Raw genomic sequence first — 18366 nt, forward strand, 5'->3', positions numbered from 1 at the left:
GAAAATAACTGAGCTTCATAAATGTGACGAGAAAAAGAATTACCCCCATTGTGTTTGCCACACAACAGAAGAGAAATAACTTTATATAGTGGGAAAATAACTGAGCTTCATAAATGTGACTAGAGAAAGAATTATCCCCATTGTGTTTTCCACACAGCAGATGAGAAAGGTGAAAGTGTCAAATGCAATCCTAGGTAACACCTCAAATGGTTTAACAACTCAGAAACATTAAACTAAAAGCAAAAATACCTTTGCAGCAGTCAAAAGCAGCTCTTCAAATAGTCCCTAATTTCCTCATTATCTTGAGCAAATAAATGTGATACTCAGCAAAGGCTCTGAAACCTCGCCAGGCTTTATCCCAAGAGAAAAGGAAAGATACTTGCTTTTAAGTACTGACTGGTACTCAAGTGTCAGCTGGGTAATGAAAGAATGGGACCATTCAATCACACTGCCTCACACTCTCTTTCTAGTGAGAGAGAATATTCCACTAAAGCCAAGTGAGACCAGCACCACGTGAACACAGGAACCCCTATACTGCTTGTTTAAGCAAGACACACTTCACCTGGGCTATGGAAAATCAAAGATCCTGTAGGTTTACTCATACTTGACTCCAGCCTCAGCAGCAGCTCGCCCTAAAGCATGAAAGCAAGTCTCAAAGAGAATTCAAAGGGTAGAGTAAAAGAAAATGGGAAATTGTCCTGTTCTCATTGTGTCTCAAACTTATTCCCTTGTTTGAACAAAGATATTCTCTAAAAAACAACACAGGTGCTTGAAAACTTGCTTCAGTGCCCAGAAGGGACAGATTGCTGCTGCAACTCCATCAGGTCAACACTGAATTTTCCACACTCCAGCCCCGGGTAGAAGTCCATCACCTGTGCTTTCCCATTTACAGCAGACAGTAACAAATCCAGACTGTACTGTACAGATACAGACAGTATCTACCATCGGTACACTAACAGCACTTACAAGCTCATGGCAAAACAGCTGGGCAGGGACTTTCTACCAGGGCTTATAGTGATAGGATGAGGGGGGACAGCTTTGAGCTTGAGGAGGGAAGATCGAGATTGGGCATTAGGAAGAAATTCTTTACAGTGATGGCTGTGAAACACTGGCACAGGTTGCCCAAGGAGGTCGTGGATGCCCCCTCCCTGGAGGTGTCCAAGGCCAGGTTGGATGGAGTCTTCAGCAGCTTGGTCTACGGGAAGGAGTCCTTGTCCATGGCAGTGGGGGTTGGAACTGGACGATCTTTAAGGTCCCTTCCAACCCAAACTATTCTATGAACCTATGAAATTCAAGTAGAGGCCTAATATTTGTGTGTCACAAGAGAAGGACAAGCTAGCTTAGCAGCTTGACACACTCTACATCCATGACCACAGGGGCAGCAACAAAAAACAACTGACAAAATCTAAACCACAAATTATAAACCCAGAGAAAGGGAAAGACAAGCAGGAGAGGTGGTGGAAAGAAGGGAATACCTCCCTGCCTCCACTGGAATGTTATTTTTATCAGCTGCAGAATCCTGTTGTCCAAGCTCAGAAAGGTAAAAGCAGGAAAGAAAGGAGAAAATGGACAGACTGCATAAAAAGGGAGAGACAGAACTGACATGGAAGACAGAGGAAGACTACAGGTGGCAACCAGCAGGTTTTGCCTGTGAATTCTCTCTTCCTCCCCCTCCCAGCCTTAACTGGAAGAGTTTTGTTTTGCAGGTATACTTTTTTTGCAATGAAAGCACTCAAGGGTCTAGAGCTGCTGCTTCTGTGTGCAGAGATGGAGAAGACACAATGCAGTAGGCCAGGAGACTGCCCACAAGCAAACCATCTCCTTCCTACAGCATGAAGGTGTCAGAGGAGCAGGCCTGCTTGCAATCATTGTTCACTGGCTAGGACTCACTTCTTTTTCCACTCCAAACACACAAACCCCACTCTGCGACCTTTAAAGACAGCAGGCAAATTCTAATGATGTTGTGTAACTGCTTTCTAGCCACTAACTGAAAACAAAGAGCTCTTCTACCAGCCCACTGGTGTGCTAAACCAGCTCCAGAACACAAGCACAGCCGAAGCAAATGCACCTCTGCCTTCGCCATGGGACAGGATGCCAAACGCTGAATACCACAGCTGGCCAAAGGGGCATGAAGTCTGCAAAGAGGAATGTCACTAAAGATCTCCAGCAGGAAGAGGCCTAGGCTGCACGCCAGCACACCACCTCATGGGAAGAAAATGCATGACTAAACCAAAGTTCCTTCTCTCCTTTCTCATTTATTTATCTGCTCTCTGTGGCCCACGAGACCCAGGCCACCGTAAGGGCTGAAGGCTTCTGGGTGTAAGAGCGTGAAGGTACCTGGTATTCAGGAGCACCCCAACACACAGGCATTCTCCAAACACACCATGTCCTTTCCTCTCTGCGGGTGCAGAGGCAGGCCAGGCCCTAGAAAAAGGCTCTTCTGCGATGCTTTAGAGAAGCACCTGACCGAGGAAAGCTGTGAGCAGGAGAAGGAAAAGTTGGATACGGAAAGAAGGGCTTTGAGGGCAAAAGGAGAAGAAGGAATAACTTTTCTTCAGGGTCTCAGAAGGAAACAATCTCTAGGGTGATTTGCCTTTCCCCTTAAACCCCCTCTACATCTTGCTTCAGCTACAGAAATCCTAATGCATCTTCTGGCGCTTCTTCACCTGTGATTATCTGACCCCGGCACAAATCAGACAACCTACATGAGGGTCAGAGTGCCCTTCTCTAAACCTCCTCACTATCACCCCACCAGAATTATCACAGGTTTTGGGTTCTTGCACATGAGACCAACCTGGGGAACCCATTAAACTGATAGCTAGATTATTAATGTTTTAGGAATGTGGCTTTCCCACTGTCTAGCCAGTTCGACTTACAAAAATTAGTGCATGAGTTACACACATTGGAATTTTAGCAATAATTAATCCTTGACCCGTTCAAAGTGCTGTACAAACATTAACTAGCTAATCCTCAGAATAAACATGGGCTGTAAATAACAAAAAGAAGCCCACTCTGAAATCCCACAACACAAAAAATGAACTACCAACCACCTGGACTGCAGGCTAAACCTCATCTCTTCTGCAGAGGGAAAAACTGCTGTGATAAATACAGCACCTTGTGCTTGGCCTCTGAAAGTCACTAACAAAGTCACTATCACAGATTGCAAGGTAAGAGTTCCCAAATCTCAGTCCTGTACTGGGGTATCAAGGGTACAATACTTTTTAGCTCCTGATGTCCTTCTGGTTAACTTCTGCCTGCAACAACCTGTGCGGGTGCAAGAACTCTGAAGCAAAACAAACAACAACAACACAGAACCACAGAAACAAACAGCACAAGACAGACTGTCAGAAGATGATGTGAAAAGCCCAGTTGTGAGCTTACAGACAATACCTTGGTGGCACGAATCTGCCTGTGAAGGTCAGTTAGTTGTTGGATTTTGTATTCTAGTTCTGAAATCTGGGCTTGAAGCCATGTCCAGCGGCTGCCAATTCTAGCTCTGTCTGCAAGCCACTTCCATTCAGAAGTATAGCTGCTGTGAAGACAAAATGCTGGTTAGTCCAAACAGAAAGATAACCACATTTGCACAAGAACATTTTTGACAGCTGCTCTGCCTCACCATGCAAACACCTCAGAAGATACCTCATTATCCCATCCAGTTTCACATCAGCTTACTGCTCTATGGACAAAGCTTGCCCAAGGCAGGACGCTCACCGTTCACTGCCTATTCCCAGGCTGAGCTGCTTTTCTCTTCTCCGTTGTAAAACCCAGAGCTGGAGAAACTATCAAACTGTATCAGCTGATGCAGATCACAGATTTGTCAAGAATTCCAGCAACTCCACCAGGAAGAACCTGACTTCTTACACCATACTTCCTCCCACAAGCTTCCACTAATATTGTTTAAGAACTGGAATCTAATAGTAAGCAGTGGAAGGCAGCAACGACCAGCCAGATGTCCAGGCACTGCCCCCAAATCCACTGCAGTAGTTCACAGTTCTTTGGAGCTACTTTATAAATACAGTTGTGTCAGCAGTCAAGTCACTCTTAGTGCTGTTTACAACGAGGTGTGTTTTGTAACACAACAAATATGCCTCCTGGTACTTGGCCTTGTGATTAGTTTAACTTCATTATATTAAATTCATCACTGGTATTGCAGCAAACTCTACTCAGTCTACTTAGTAAAGAAATGCATAACACTACAGGGCCACTCCACAAATAATCTGAACATCCAGCATGTTCAAGCAACACAGACAACACAGTGCACTATTTTAGCATGCAAACCTCCACTAGGGTCCTGCCACTAACTGAATCTGTCTGCTGGAAGAGAATGACTGCTCTTTTCTTCCCCATAAAGTTGTCAAGTAGTTTGCTACAGCTAACTTAAAAGATGTGTAAAACAAACCAAAACTCAATCCCAAACCTCCTCTAGGAGAGAAGTGCTTTTACTAAAGTTATTGGGAAAAGTACTGCCTGGAAGAAACACAGCTCTGGGGAGACCTAACAGTGACCTTCTATTATCTGAAGGGGGCTACAAGAAGGCTGCAATGTGAGGAAAAGGGGTTTGAAATTAGAGCAGATTGAGATTTAGACTGGATGTGAGGAACAAGTTCTGCATCGTGACGGCAGTGGAAGATTGGAACAGGTTGCCCAGGGAGGTGAGTGTGGCCCCATCCCTGGACATATTCAAGGTGAGGCTGGACAGGGCTCTGGGCAACCTGATCTAGTGAAGGATGTCCCTGCTGAGTGCAGAGGGGGTTGGGCTGGATGAGCTTTGGAGGCCCCTTCCAGCCAACCCATGCTGTGATTTTGTGATTCTACAATAAATCCTGGATAGCAATGGGTGTGAGTTTTGCAGAGGGGGAAGTATGTGAGCTCCTGCTCCCCAGGCAATGAAGAGTACTCAGGTACTAAAGAGAAAAGAAACAGCAGCTGCCAGTGAGCTGGCACATGAAGATCACACAAGTGCAAACTGCTTGATGCAGAACTTCTATCAGCAGTGTCAGGAAGGCAATACACCACCCTGCAGAAGATGCTAGGCATAAGCAGAGAACTATCTCATTTGAGAGTCCTAACATTTTCAGGGTAAAGATTCCCAAACATCATGTACCTCAAAACCTCAGAACATCCAGTCAGGCTTAGCTATCACTAATAGGAAGAGCCAACAGAGTTCTCAGTTTCCAGCATGTGCCCTCTAAAGCACTGGATTTCCCCCCTTTGGAACGTAAGTTACCTGCCTATACAATCCACAACCAGCTTAAACTCTCTCCTACATGGAAAAAAAATACACATAATACTAGGCAGGGGATTGAAATGTCCTGTTTAAACCCAAATTTCATGTGAAAGCAAGTCCAGTGGAATAGCACCAAACAGAAACTCAGACAAGTCTATAAATACATACTGGACTAACTTGTTTACACTGAATATCTGCTGTCTGTGATTCTGCCTTAGGGAAAAAGGCATCCTGTGAATATCCATTCTTCTGACAGCCCCTTTTTAATGTTGTTGTTGGTTTTGTTTCCTCATTATCACCAGCACACAGTAAACAGCCCTGGTTACTTATGCTTTTTGCCAAGAACTTCCCTAGGATTGACAGCTTTGGCACGTTTGTGCTTCCAGGATGTGATGGTTTGGGTGTTAGCTGCCCTCCCACTCTTGTGACATTACCCAGACTAGACTCAGCCGAGCTGGAAATTAAGGAATGAAGCTTTATATTTACAGCTTAGCACAAGACACAAGCAGGTATCTATACAGCTATAGATAGAAATAGACAAGTTAGAAAGGCAATACAGAAACACAGCAGCCCTCCCAGAAACCAGAGTGCCCAGGAGGGACTCCCAACCACCCTGCCACCTCCCTTCCACCCCTCTGCCTTATCCCAGACTTTGTCTTACGTTCAAGGTGAGGTTGGAGAATCGGCCAGGGGGGTTAGGAAGCAGAAGGATTAGTGACACAGACAGCAGGCCAGGGAGAGAAGGGAGGCAGCCAGAGCCAGAGAGCAGCTCTGTTATCTATGTTTGTGTTCTTGTTTTTATACATCTCAGCAAGCCTGTGAGTGCAGCAGACAGCAGCATTGTTTCCTTTGCACAGCCTAGAATCTAATTCCTCTTACTAAAATATCCCAGCTAGGCTCAAACTGGCATAAAGAAGCTTGTGAGGAAAGCGGGGGATCCAAATTCCTAGCTGGCCCAAGTCAGAGTTCAATTAACCAATATGTTTGCACAAGTGTGGTGACTGGAACAGTCAGGATTTGTCTCAGGACCCTGGGAGGGCAAAAAGCTAGTCCTGAGCAAGAGCTGTTTAGCCAGGCTGTACCAAATCCCTCCGTTAATAACAACAAACCCCACCCTGAATAGCAGTAATGAGGATAGCTGCGAAAATCCCAGCAGGAGTGGTGAGGTGCTTGTTTCTATTCCTTTCACAGAAGTTCCACAAGTGAACAATCAGCCAACAAATCCTCACAAACCAGGACATTACAACAATACAGTCCAGGTGAAAGAAAATAAATGCCACTAACAGACCTGCCTGTCAAGCTAGATACAGGAGGGATGTATCTCCCCTTTCTCTGAGGAAGAAAGGTGAAGCCACCCTCAAAGAAGGAGAAGCAGGAAGCAAGTAAGTGCCCACAGAGAGAGGTGGGAAACCAGCAGCAGAATGGAAAGGGCCTGAGGAAAGAACTGGAGTTGTCATTATGTCACATACATTGTGTAAACTCAGCAGGGCAGTAAGGGAATCCATAATCAATACCAAACCATCAGCTAACAGAGCAGTGCTCCAATACTGCAGCCTTAAGATGAACAAACCATATCCTCTGGGTATTACTGTCTGACAGTGCCTCTACAGAAGGGCTTGGATAGACTGGATCCACGGCCAACATCAACAGGCTAAGTTTCAACAAAGCCAAGTGCCAGGTCCTGCACTTGGGCCACAACAACCACAAGCAGTGCTACAGGCCTGGGGCAGTGTGGCTGGAAAGGGGCCTAGGGGTTGTAAAAGGCAAGCAGCTGAAGGTGAGCCAGCAGTGTGCCCAGGGGGCCAAGAAAGCCAATGGCATCCTGGATTGTCCCCTTGGACTCTGCTCTGGTGAGGACACACCTTGAGGGCTGTGTCCAGTTTTGGGCACCTCAGTTCAAGACGGACATGGAGGTGCTGGAGGCAGTGCAGAGGAGGGCAAGGAAGCTGTGAAGGGCCTGGAGAATACATCTGGTGAAGAGAGGCTGAAGGAGCTGGGAATGGTTATTGTGAAAGAGAGGAGGCTGAGGGGAGGCCTCCTGGCTCCGTACAGCTCCCTTGTGGAGAGGTTGGTGCTGGTCTCTTCTCACAGGGCATTAGCCACAGAACAAGAGGCAATGGCCTCAGGCTGCAGCAGAGCAGGTTTAGAGTGGACATGAGGAAGGATTTTTTCCCAGCCAGAGTGGTGAGGCACTGGAATGTGCTGCCCAGGGAGGTGGTGGAGTGCCCAAGCCTGGCTGTGTTTCAAGGTGGTTTGGCTGTGGTGCTTGGGGATATGGTTTAGGGTGCACCTTGCAGAGCAGGGTTCTGGGCTGGACTTGATGGCTTCGTCAGCCTGAACATCTCTGTGACATACAACCTCCCAAATACTCTGCAAGGCTACATCACACCTTGCTGTTCCAAAATGTGCTTGCAGGCTTTTCTCCTAAGCACAGTACTGAATCTCGGATTAACTGCGGTCACTAATTTGTTATAGATACTTCTTAGGGCTTTAAAATGTACTATATAATTAAACTAATTACACTGGGAGAATGATGTCCTTAGGCTCCTCTGTGAGGAAGAATTTCCACCAAACTAAACACAAACATTTTAAGCGTAGCCCAAAGGAAGCAATTTTAGCTCCTCCCTTCTGTCAGCCAGGCTGCCCCACTCCTGGACCTGCACCAGCACTTGGGCAGCTACTCATGACCTGGATAAGGGAGTTGCTCAGGGCTCATTCTAGCTTCAGAAGAAGGGTGAAAGAAGTAGGTTTAAGTGTAGATTCCTCTCCCTTTTGATATCTTGGCAGGCAGACTTGTGCAATGCCACAAGGGATGGGTCAGGAAGCTCAGGGCAAGGCACAAGCTCACATTTACAGGGTAGCAGGCAAGAGCATTGTTAAATTCTGTTCCCATTTCTGTCACTCATATTTGTTTGATCTTGCATTATTTATTTACCATCTTTATCTCCAAGTCTGTTTCTCTACACAGTACTTTATAAACCTTGCAACTCCTCAGAGGAAGGTAAAACTGCCATGAGCTACCCTCACACTTGTAAAGAGAGCTGCTTGCATGCAAAGCAGTATGGTCACGATTGCAATTAAAAAACACACTCTGAAGTCTGCAAATCTGTGCCTGGGATGTTAGAAAAGAGCAAAACACTCAGCCAACAAAGGTGTGTGAAGGTGGCACCAGTGACTGCAGTAATTCTGGGAATCCAGACAACCACAGAACTGGCAGGGCTGGAAGGGACCTCAAGAACCATCAGGTTCCAACCCTCCTGCCTTGGGCAGGGACATCTCACCCTAAATCAGGTAGCGCAGAGCTGCATCCATCCTGGCTTTAAAACTTCCAGGGATGAGGCTTCCACCACCTCCCTGGGCAACATGTCCAGCATCTCAGAACCATCAGGGAGAAGAACTTCCTCCTAACATCCAATCTCAATCTGCCCTCCTCTAGCTTGGATCCATTTCCCCCAGTCCCAACACCCTAAAAAGTCCCTCAGCAGGTTTCTTGTAGGCCCCATCAGATAGGGAAGAAAAAACCCAACCAAATGACCATGGTTACAAAAACAACCAGGCTGGTTACTGGAGGAGGAAGTCACAGCAGGCTCCTGCTCTGTTGGGAATGAGGCAAGAGATCACAAAGTTCCTGTTTGTCCCATTTCCTGTGTGCTCCTTTTGCACAGCATCTCCACTTGCTTTCCAAGTTTTTGACTCCAACACCATACATCCCTGGTGGGAATTTCACATGCAGCATTGTGCTGGCAACTCAGTCTAAGCCAACATTCCTACTGATCTGGGCTGGAGTGAAATGTTAAACTTGCACAGAAACTAACTGGTCTTGTGAGGACTCCAACTCTGCAGATGACCTCCTGCAGTCATCTCTGATCAACTCCTGCATTTACTCTGCTCTGGAGTGCTGTCTCCAGATCTAGAGCCCTCAATATAGAAAGGCCATGGACCTGATGGAGCAGGGCCAGAGGAGGCCATGAAAATGCTCAGGGGGTTGGAACAGCACTGCTACAAGGACAGGCTGAGGGAGCTGGGGGTGTGCAGCCTGCAGAAGAGAAGGCTCCAGGGAGACCTAACAGCAACCTGTTCTTACCTGAAGGGGCTATAAAAAGGCTGCAGAGAGACTGTTTGCAAAGGCCTGCAGGGACAGGATGGGGGCAGTGGCTTCAAACTAGAGCAGAGCAGATTGAGATTGGATGTGAAGAACAAGTTCTGCATCATGAGGGTGCTGGAACACTGCAACAGGTTGCCCAGGGAGGTGGTTGAAGCCCCATGCCTGGAGATATTCAAGGTGAGGCTGGACAGGGCTGTGGGCAACCTGATCTAGTTGAGGCTGCCCCTGCTGTCTGCAGAGGAGGTTGGACTGGATGAGCTTTGGAGGTCCCTTCCAACCCAGAGCATTCTGTGGTCCCATACTGTACGAACCAGAGCTATTAGAACTGAGTGAGAACAGAGCAATACAGGCTTTGTACAAATACACCACCTTACTGAAGCTTCCCCACCAAAACATGCTGCAATTGCATTAAATGCAACATTAATTTCCATGTGAGACACTGGCTCGAGTTTCCCTGTTTTGCTTAACTGCAGGAGGTCAGTTCTGAACAACTGGTCAGAGAAGAAAGAAATCACAGAACTGTCAGGGTTGGAAGGACCTCAAGGATCAGCCAGTTCCAATCCCCCTGCCATGAGCAGGGAAAACTCACACCAGATCAGGTTGCTCACAGCCACATCCAGCCTGGCCTGAATAACTTTCAGGGATAAGGCTTCCACCACCTCCCTGGGCGACCTGTGCCAGTGCCCCACCACCCCCATGGGGAAGAACCTCTTTGGAGTTGGAAGGTACCTTGAAAGCTTCTAGTCCAACTCTCCTGCCAGAGCAGGTTCACCTAGACCAGGACAGGATGATGCCCAAGAGGGTTTTGCATGACTCCAGAGATGGAGACTCCACCACCTTCCTGGCCAGCCTGTTCCAGTACTCACTCTATTACCCTCAAAGTAAAGAAGTCCCTTCTGACGTTTATGTCCAGTACAAACACAGACAGTCAAGGTACGATGACAACATAACCAGGAAGCAGAAGTTGAGGCCCAACTGTGTCACCCCAAAGTATAGGGAAGAATTCAGCTGAGGATCACCAGCCCCAGCAGAGGCACTGGAAGCATTTCAATGACTGTGAGTATGTAAGGGGTGGATGTCAAGGGGATGGGACAGGTCTTGTCCAGGGTGCCCAGCAGCAGGACATGGGGCAATGGACACAAACTAGAACACAGAACTACCAGTTCCACCTAAATGTAAGGAAAAACTTTCCTGTGAGGGTGATGGAGCAGTGGAGCAGGCTGCACAGGGGTTGTGGAGTTTCCTCTGGAGACTTGTGAAACCTGCCTGGGTGTGCTCCAGTGTGACCTGATCCAGGTGACTGCTTTTAGCAGACTCCTGATTGCAGAGATCATTTCCAACCCTCCCATCTGTGATTTCATCAAAGCAGCTTGCTTTTGCTGAGGCCAAAGAGGCACATGAAGAGCAGTAAATATTAGACTGCTATTACAGTCAGCACTCTTGCTTGAGTTGAAAGAAGCTTTTAGCCACCATCTACAGACAGAATCTATGGATGAGCTTGCCAGCACCCTCACCTTCCCAAAGGAGGACTGCCAACAAACCACCCTTTTTATTTTTCATGAGGACAGGCTGAGGGAGCAGGGGGTGCTCAGCCTGCAGGAGAGCAGTGCTAAGACCTGCCAGTACCTGAAGGGGCTACAAGAAGGCTGCAGAGAGACTGTTTCTAAAGGCCTGCAGGGACAGGATGAGGGCAATGGCTGCAAAGTAGAGCAGAGCAGATTGAGATTGGATGTGAGGAACAAGTTCTGCTTCATGAGGGTGGTTGAGCACTGGAACAAGATGCCCAGGGAGGTGGTTGGGGTCCATCCCCGGAGATACTCAAGGCAAGGCTGGACAGGGCTGTGGGCAACCTGATCTAGTCGAGGCTGCCCCAATGAGTGCAGAGGGGATTGGACTGGATAAGCTTTGGAAGTCCCTTCCAACCCAGAGCATTCTGTAATTGTTTGACAGAACCAAACCAACATTGGAGAATGCAGTAAGACTGTGAGTGCTATTTCTAGTGCCTCCATTATTCTGTGAGAGACATTTGTGTTCCCCATCACTACCATCCGTCTGTCCCAAAACCACAGTCAGGCAACCTGAGCACAAAGGGGACTTGCTAACCAAGATAAAATTGCTGCATGAGACACACTCTGGTTGCTGTCTGGGGCTTGTGCATGGCTTTTTGATTCTTTGGATTTGTTTGTTTAGAGGAGAGGAAAAGGGGTGCAATGTAAACTATTTAAGTGTGTTTTATTTTTATAAGCCAACAAAACAAGAACCCTGAAAAGCAGTTTATAAATAGTGAAGGAGAAGCACAGTGGTGTCATAAACGCACAAAAACCTAGCAAACTTGGGACTGATAGGATCACAGAATGGTTTAGCTTGGAAGGGACCTCAAAGCTCAGCTAGTTCCAACCCCTGTCATAGACAGGGACAGCTCCCACTAGAACAGGTCGCTCAAGGCCTCATCCAACCTGGCCTTGAACACCTCCAGGGAGGTTGGGGAGCATAGAATCACCCAATGTGATCAAAGATCACACTCTGTGCTTCTGTGCTCCACAACCTCCCTGGGCAACCTGTACCAGTGTCTCACCACCCTCACTGCAAAGAACCCCTTCCTAGCATCCAGTTTCAATCTCCCCTCTGCCAATTCAAACCCATTTCCCCTCGCCCTGTCATTACCAGACCTTGTCAATAGTCCCTCCCCAGCCTTTCTGTAACCTCCTTCAGACACTGGAAGGCCACTCCAAGGTCTCCTCCAGGCTACAGAGCCCAAACTCTCTCAGCCTGTCCTCAGAGCAGAGCTGCTGCAGCCCTCTGAGCATCTTGATGGTCTCCTCTGGACTGGGTCAAACAGTTCCACATCCTCCTTGTGTTGGGAGCTCCAGAATTGCACACAGGACTCCAGGTGGGGTACTCCAGGAAGGCTGATACAAATACGAACGATGAGCCCACAAAAGAGCATTTTAGAGCACGAAGTCCTGTGCCTAAGGCAAGATTCTCTACGAGCATCTTATATTCTGCAAATTAAAGCCAAACTGCAGCCTTTCAGCCTCAGAACTGCCAGTGGGAACAAGCACCATGCCCCTGCCATGACATATCTGCAGGGACAATGGCAGGATGCTTCCTGCTGCACAGGAAAGGAGCGCACTTGCAAGAGCCCCGTATGGAAACTCCCAAGCACAGATCTGCCAGCCCAAAAGGCAGTTCCTCCTTCCAAGAGGTTTGTTTGATGGAACAGCAATGCTTCAGAGAGCAAGGCACACACATGGCATGGCTAGGAGAGACTTCTCCAGTTCCGAACTTCAGAACTAAGCCTGAGACCAGCCTGACAGCCCCTCACTCGCTCACATTTCCACTCCAGTTTCCTTTCACAGTTTATTTTGCTGTTTCTGGCAGTTTCATCTACTTTGTTCTGGCATCCAGATGATTCAGTCCTGAAGTGACCTCACATTCCTGCTGGTTCCTCCTCTCCCCTCTCTGGGAACTCCTGGGCTGTATCACAGGCATACTGCCAATCATAAACTGGTGAAATATTTGGGAACGAGAAGCAGCTCCTAAAGTACAAACTGATTACCCTCAGAAAGAAGAGCTAATTACTTTCCTTGGTGTGAGTCCCTAAAAAACATCAACAGTCCATCATTGTGATCACAGAATCACAGAAACATTCAGGCTGGCAAAGCCCCTCAGGATCACCAAGTCCAGCCCAGAACCCTGCTCTGCAAGGTGCACCCTAAACCATATCCCCAAGCACCACAGCCAAACCACCTTGAAACACAGCCAGGCTTGGGCACTCCACCACCTCCCTGGGCAGCACATTCCATTGCCTCACCATTCTGGCTGGGAGAAAGTTCTTTCTACTGTCCAGTCTAAACCTGCCCTGCTGCAGCTTGAGGCTTGTTCTATCTTGTTCCTGGGGGAAGAGACCAGCACCAACCTCTCCACAACATCCTTTCAGGTGGTTGCAGAGTGCAGGGAGGAATCCCCTCAGCCTCCTTCCCTTCACAGAATTACTGAGGCTGGAACAGACCTCTGAGATGAATAAGGACATAACACCCTAAACTGAAAAGCAAAAACTCAGAAAGTCCTCCAGACCTTTAAATCCTATCCAGACATCCTATGTCTCGCAATGAAACCCTTGACACTTGGAGCACACTGTAAGGAAAAAGAAAGAACTGACATCTCCCAACTCTATTGGGAAGCTCACTCAGTTGCACAAAAACACAAAACAGAATCACAGAATCAGAACTGTCAGGGCTGGAAGGCACCTCAAGGACCATCCAATTCCAACACCCTTGCCATGGGCAGGGAAAACTCACACCAGATCAGGTTGCTCACAGCCACATCCAGCCTGGCCTTATAAACTTCCAGGGATGAGGCTTACACCATCTCCCCAGGCAACTAGTCCAGTACCTCACCACCCTCATGGGGAAGAACTTCTTCCTAACATCCAATTTCAATCTGCCCACTTCTAGTCTTGCTCCAAGTACATGGCACCACATGGCACTCCAACACGAATGCCTAACAGCACAGTAGTATGGTGGAGGTCTGGAGGTCTCCCAGGCCTGGAGCTGTCTCTGATTTTATACCAGCACTGCAGTCAGTTCTGCTATTGGTACACATGGCAGAGCTCACAAAGCAGCTAGGCAGGGCAGAAGCATTTTCTGGCAAACCATTAAGGTGAGCACAGAGTTATTGATACCTTTCTGTCAGCAGGCTGGTGAAATTCAACACATCCCATTTATCTTCTCCCTGCAGACAGAGGCTGTAAATGAGAGATTACCTAAGAAAACTAGGAGACGGCACCATATAAAACATCTCAATTAGGTGAATTCAGATCTGCACTGCATATACTTTAGATAAGATTATCTGGATTTTACTGCTGCTAGCCAACGCCCACTCCCAGCACCAACTTCCAAGGCTTGTCACAGCTGAACAAACACCTCCAGCTATGAGCTGACCCGTAAATGCTTTCTCAAGGACTAATGCTTCCAGCACACCTATTTAATGTTTGCTTTCAGAATGAGCTAAACTCAGTTGCTGTTGAAGTATTAATTCCCCCAGACTGGTTAACTGTTAAACCCATAATAACCAGATAATTAAAAAAGCAGCCAGTGCCTGTTTGCAAACTCAACCTCTTCTAGGGAGTGCAAACAAGATTAAAACAAACTGCACCAACTATTGCCCTCTGCTATTGCACCCCTGAAGCACTGCACAGCAGAACACTGTCTACTCTGGCAGCTTGCTGGAAGCCTTTGCTTAGGTCATCCAGGAGCACTTGCTGCAGACTGACTGCAGAGAGCAACATGCCACTGGTTTGTGGCAACCAGCACCACACCAAGCCGTGCCTTGTAAAAAAAATGATCAGCTGAGGGGAAGTTCTCCAGTACTCAAAAACGTCACAGAAGCACAGAATGTCAGAGGCTGGAAGGGACCTCAAAGGCTCATCCAGTCCAGCCCCTTTATCAAAGCAGGATCACCTATACCAGGTCACACAGGAACACACCCGGGTGGGTCTTGAATATCTCCAGAGAGGAAGACCCCACAGCCCCCCTGGGCAGCCTGTTCCAGGGCTCTGTCACCCTCACAGGGAAAAAAATTTCCTCCTCCTGTTTCCATGGAACTTCCTATGCCTCAGCTTCCACCACTGCCCCTTGTGCTGGCACTGGGCATCACCCAGCAGAGCCTGGCTGCAGCCTCCTGGCACTCACCAAGCACATTTTCATCAACATGAATAAGGTCACCCTCCTCCTAAGGAAGATCTTCCACTGCCTTCAGCATCTTTGTGGCTCTGCTTTGCACTGGACCTTCTTGAAGTGAGTGGCCCAGAACTGGACCCAATATTCCAGGGCAGAGTGTGGAATCTGCAGCCAGGTCGTTCTCCTGGAGCCTCTGGGACTGTTGTCTTTTTTTTTTTTTGGTGTTAAACAGCAAATTTTTTACCTGGCAGAGATTTTCCTCTGCAACACTACATGATGTCAGAACAGATAGGTTACAGTTCTCCCTATCACCTCCCAGAGATCAGCAGCTGCTTATCACAACAATTTCTGGCATGCAGGCCTGGTCCCACTGTCTCTGGCATACTGCTGCCATTGAATACTTACAGAACTGTACCCACTAACGTAGGTCAATACTAACACAAAATACACATCTTAGTTCATGTGAAGCTTGACAGGGCTTTGGGCAATGTGATCTAGTTGAGGATGCCTCCGCTTACTGCAGAGAGGGTTGGGCTAGATGACCTTGAAAGGTCCCTTTCAACTCAGACCACTCTGTGATTCTATGATTCTCAAACCAAAAATCAGTTGAACAGCTCTGCTAAGCAATCCTGCCTGAGGAATTTAGGCAGTAACATCTGAAATTATCAACCATAGCCTTGAAGATTGTGGTACTGAACCAGGGGGGGAAACATTAAATAGCAACACAGTTAAGATCTTTATGTCTTCAGGAAATATGTTTAGGAGGGACTCTGGGAAGGGAGAAAAGGAAAAACAATATTCAGGGGAAACAGGCTGCAGAAAAAAACTGCAAGTATGAAAAGGGAAAGTCTCTGCACTTGGATGCCCCAGCAAAGGAGAAATCTGCTAAGAATTCCATGCTGGAGCTCTGTATGCTCCCTCATCTGAGAAATCACATCTTCTAACCTGATGAGATGCCACAGCTAGTACTTGCCTACTCCAGGAGCCCTGCAAAGAAGCATACTGTTACTACAGGGGTTATACTAGAAACTGAACTGCTGCATTTGCACTCAATCAGTAACTCATTTTCGGGCTCAAGATAACAAACAGAAAATTCAGATTGTTAAAGCAGTGTTGTCTGATACAGTGCTGGACTTCTCCAATGCCTGGCTTCACAGTCTGGGAGATGCCTTTCATCTTCGATTCTGTTTACGTAATTCTTTGGACCTCTCAATGATAAAAGGCCAAACTGGTTGGTGGAGGTGGGACCAGTTAAAATATTAACTGCCCAAGAAGTAAAAACCTGTGAAACATAAACAGCCAGCAACATTTCCTCTTAAAAAAACAAGCCAAACCACAACCCCTCCACACTGCAAAATGCATATCTGCTAACACCTTTTGTTAACAAAAACATCAATTAATTGTTAAGATTTCATTGGCTCCTTCAGCACCCCCTGAATGCTGCAGAGCAGTGTGCACTTGCAGCCCAGAGAGCAACCAGAGCCTGGGCTGCAGCAGCAGAAGTGTGGCCAGCAGGGCCAGGGAGGAGATTCTCCCCCTCTGCTCTGCTGAGACCCCACCTGCAGTGCTGCATCCAGCTCTGGAGCCCCTGGGACAAGAGGGATGTGGAGATGCTGGAGAGTGTCCAGAGCAGGGCCAGGAGGATGTTCAGAGGGCTGCAGCAGCTCTGCTGTGAGCACAGACTGAAAGAGTTGGGGCTGTGCAGGCTGCAGAAGAGGAGGCTCCCAGGTGACCTTCTTGTGGCCTGCCAGGATCTGAAGGGGGCCACAGAAAAACTGAGGAGGGACTTTTGAGGCTGTGAGGGAGTGGCAGAACTGGGGGGAATGGAGCAAAGCTGGAGGTGGGGGGATTCAGGCTGCCTGTGAGGAGGAAGTTGCTGAGCATGAGAGTGGTGAAAGGCTGGAATGGGTTGCCCATGGAGGTGGTTGAGGCCCCATGGCTGGAGGTGTTTGAGGCCAGGCTGGCTGAGGCTGTGTGCAGCCTGCTCTAGGGTAGGGTGTCCCTGCCCATGGCAGAGGGCTTGGAACTGGCTGCTCCTTGTGGTCCCTTCCAACCCTGACTGATTCTACGATTCTATGAATATGGAGCAGAGAAGCAGGTAGTGCTAACATACAGAGAGAAACTTCAGGAACACCAGGGCTGCCTGGAAACAAGCTTCTTTTCTTGCCTTTGAAACGGCACAACAACAATAGAGTAACAGTAAATCACCAGGAACACAGATCTAGGCATTCCCTGTAACTCTTACACAACTGCCCTTGAAAAAGGAACCAAGGAAGTAGTGCTATGTTTGGATCCTACCCCTAACATCAAACAGGACAGAGCTTAAAATACATTCCTTCAGGTAGGTGCATATGGAACACTTACAGCCTGCAGACAGCATCTCAGTCCTGTCCAGGCACTGAAGCTGCTCCCACAATCTGTACACAAATAGGTGGGGATGGGAATTGTTTAACACCCAACTCCAGCTTGCAGCTAATTCCATTCTAGCTGTACATAGCATCCTGTTTCAACAGAAAGACAGATAGGAAGCATATCCTTTTCTGAGACTATGTGGACAGAAAACTAAGAGTCAATCCAGACTTTGCATGCTGGGTGCACTGCAAACCATTAGCAGGCTTTTGGTAGCAGAAGGGCTGCAGCCCTTCAGAGAAGGGGAAAACTGCCTGGGCAGGGACCAAGAGGAGACTCAGAAGGCTCTGTGGCTGGTGGAGAAGATGACAGCAGAGCAATTGGGTGAGAAATGAACAGCAGCAGCAAAGGCACCACCACATGCTGACCTCCAGCATCAGCTGTGTCTCACCTCACTGAAGGGAAAGTGCCTTGCTATCAGGAGTCATGAGCAAACGTGCACACCTCGTGTTTGGGGTGCTGCAGGGCATGGGCTAAGATGACAGGTGGAGCATGTCCAGAAGATGGGAAGGCAGCTGGGCAGAGCTGAGATTGGTCCCACTAAAAGCCCTGAAGCCTGGATCCCTGCCACATCAGTGGAACCCAAAGTTAAGCTGCAGAGAGTCCCTGCTGCGTGTGATCACGCTGGTCAGGGTGAGCACCCAGCAGGGATGCCACACGGCACCTGCCCTGGAGACACCAGACACAGGACACCGTGGTGCATCAGAAGCTGAGTCCCTTGGGCCGCTACTGTGAGCACCCTGTGATTCAGTAACAGAGGAGTAACCAAACGGCACAGGGCTGTCTGCTTTGCAGGGCAGGGATGGAGCTTACAACAGAGGTAAAGCCCACAGCCCAGTCTGCAAGGACAAGGGCTGGAGTGTGCAATGAAGGCAGCTTTAAAGGGCTGCAGCCTTCTTTCTTTGGGATGGAGCCTCACCGAGTTTTCCTGCTGCTCAACCCCC

General features: G+C 48.1%; 1 protein-coding gene across 3 annotated transcripts in view; it reads right to left on the reverse strand.

Moving 5' to 3' along the window:
- The window catches only part of KANSL1L (KAT8 regulatory NSL complex subunit 1 like), a 98615-nt gene that overhangs the window by 64841 nt on the left and 15408 nt on the right, over positions 1 to 18366 (reverse strand). For all 3 annotated transcript variants that reach the window (XR_010306806.1, XM_064163913.1, XM_064163914.1), the window contains exon 3: positions 3391 to 3532. Coding sequence is in view for 2 of the 3 variants with exons in the window: in XM_064163913.1 (XP_064019983.1) it covers positions 3391 to 3532 (142 nt within the window). In the remaining variant the exon portion in view is untranslated. The remainder of the gene's footprint in view (positions 1 to 3390; positions 3533 to 18366) is intronic.

Source organism: Pogoniulus pusillus, chromosome 24 (genome assembly GCF_015220805.1).
Source record: "Pogoniulus pusillus isolate bPogPus1 chromosome 24, bPogPus1.pri, whole genome shotgun sequence".
NCBI classification, from domain to species: Eukaryota; Metazoa; Chordata; class Aves; order Piciformes; family Lybiidae; genus Pogoniulus; species Pogoniulus pusillus.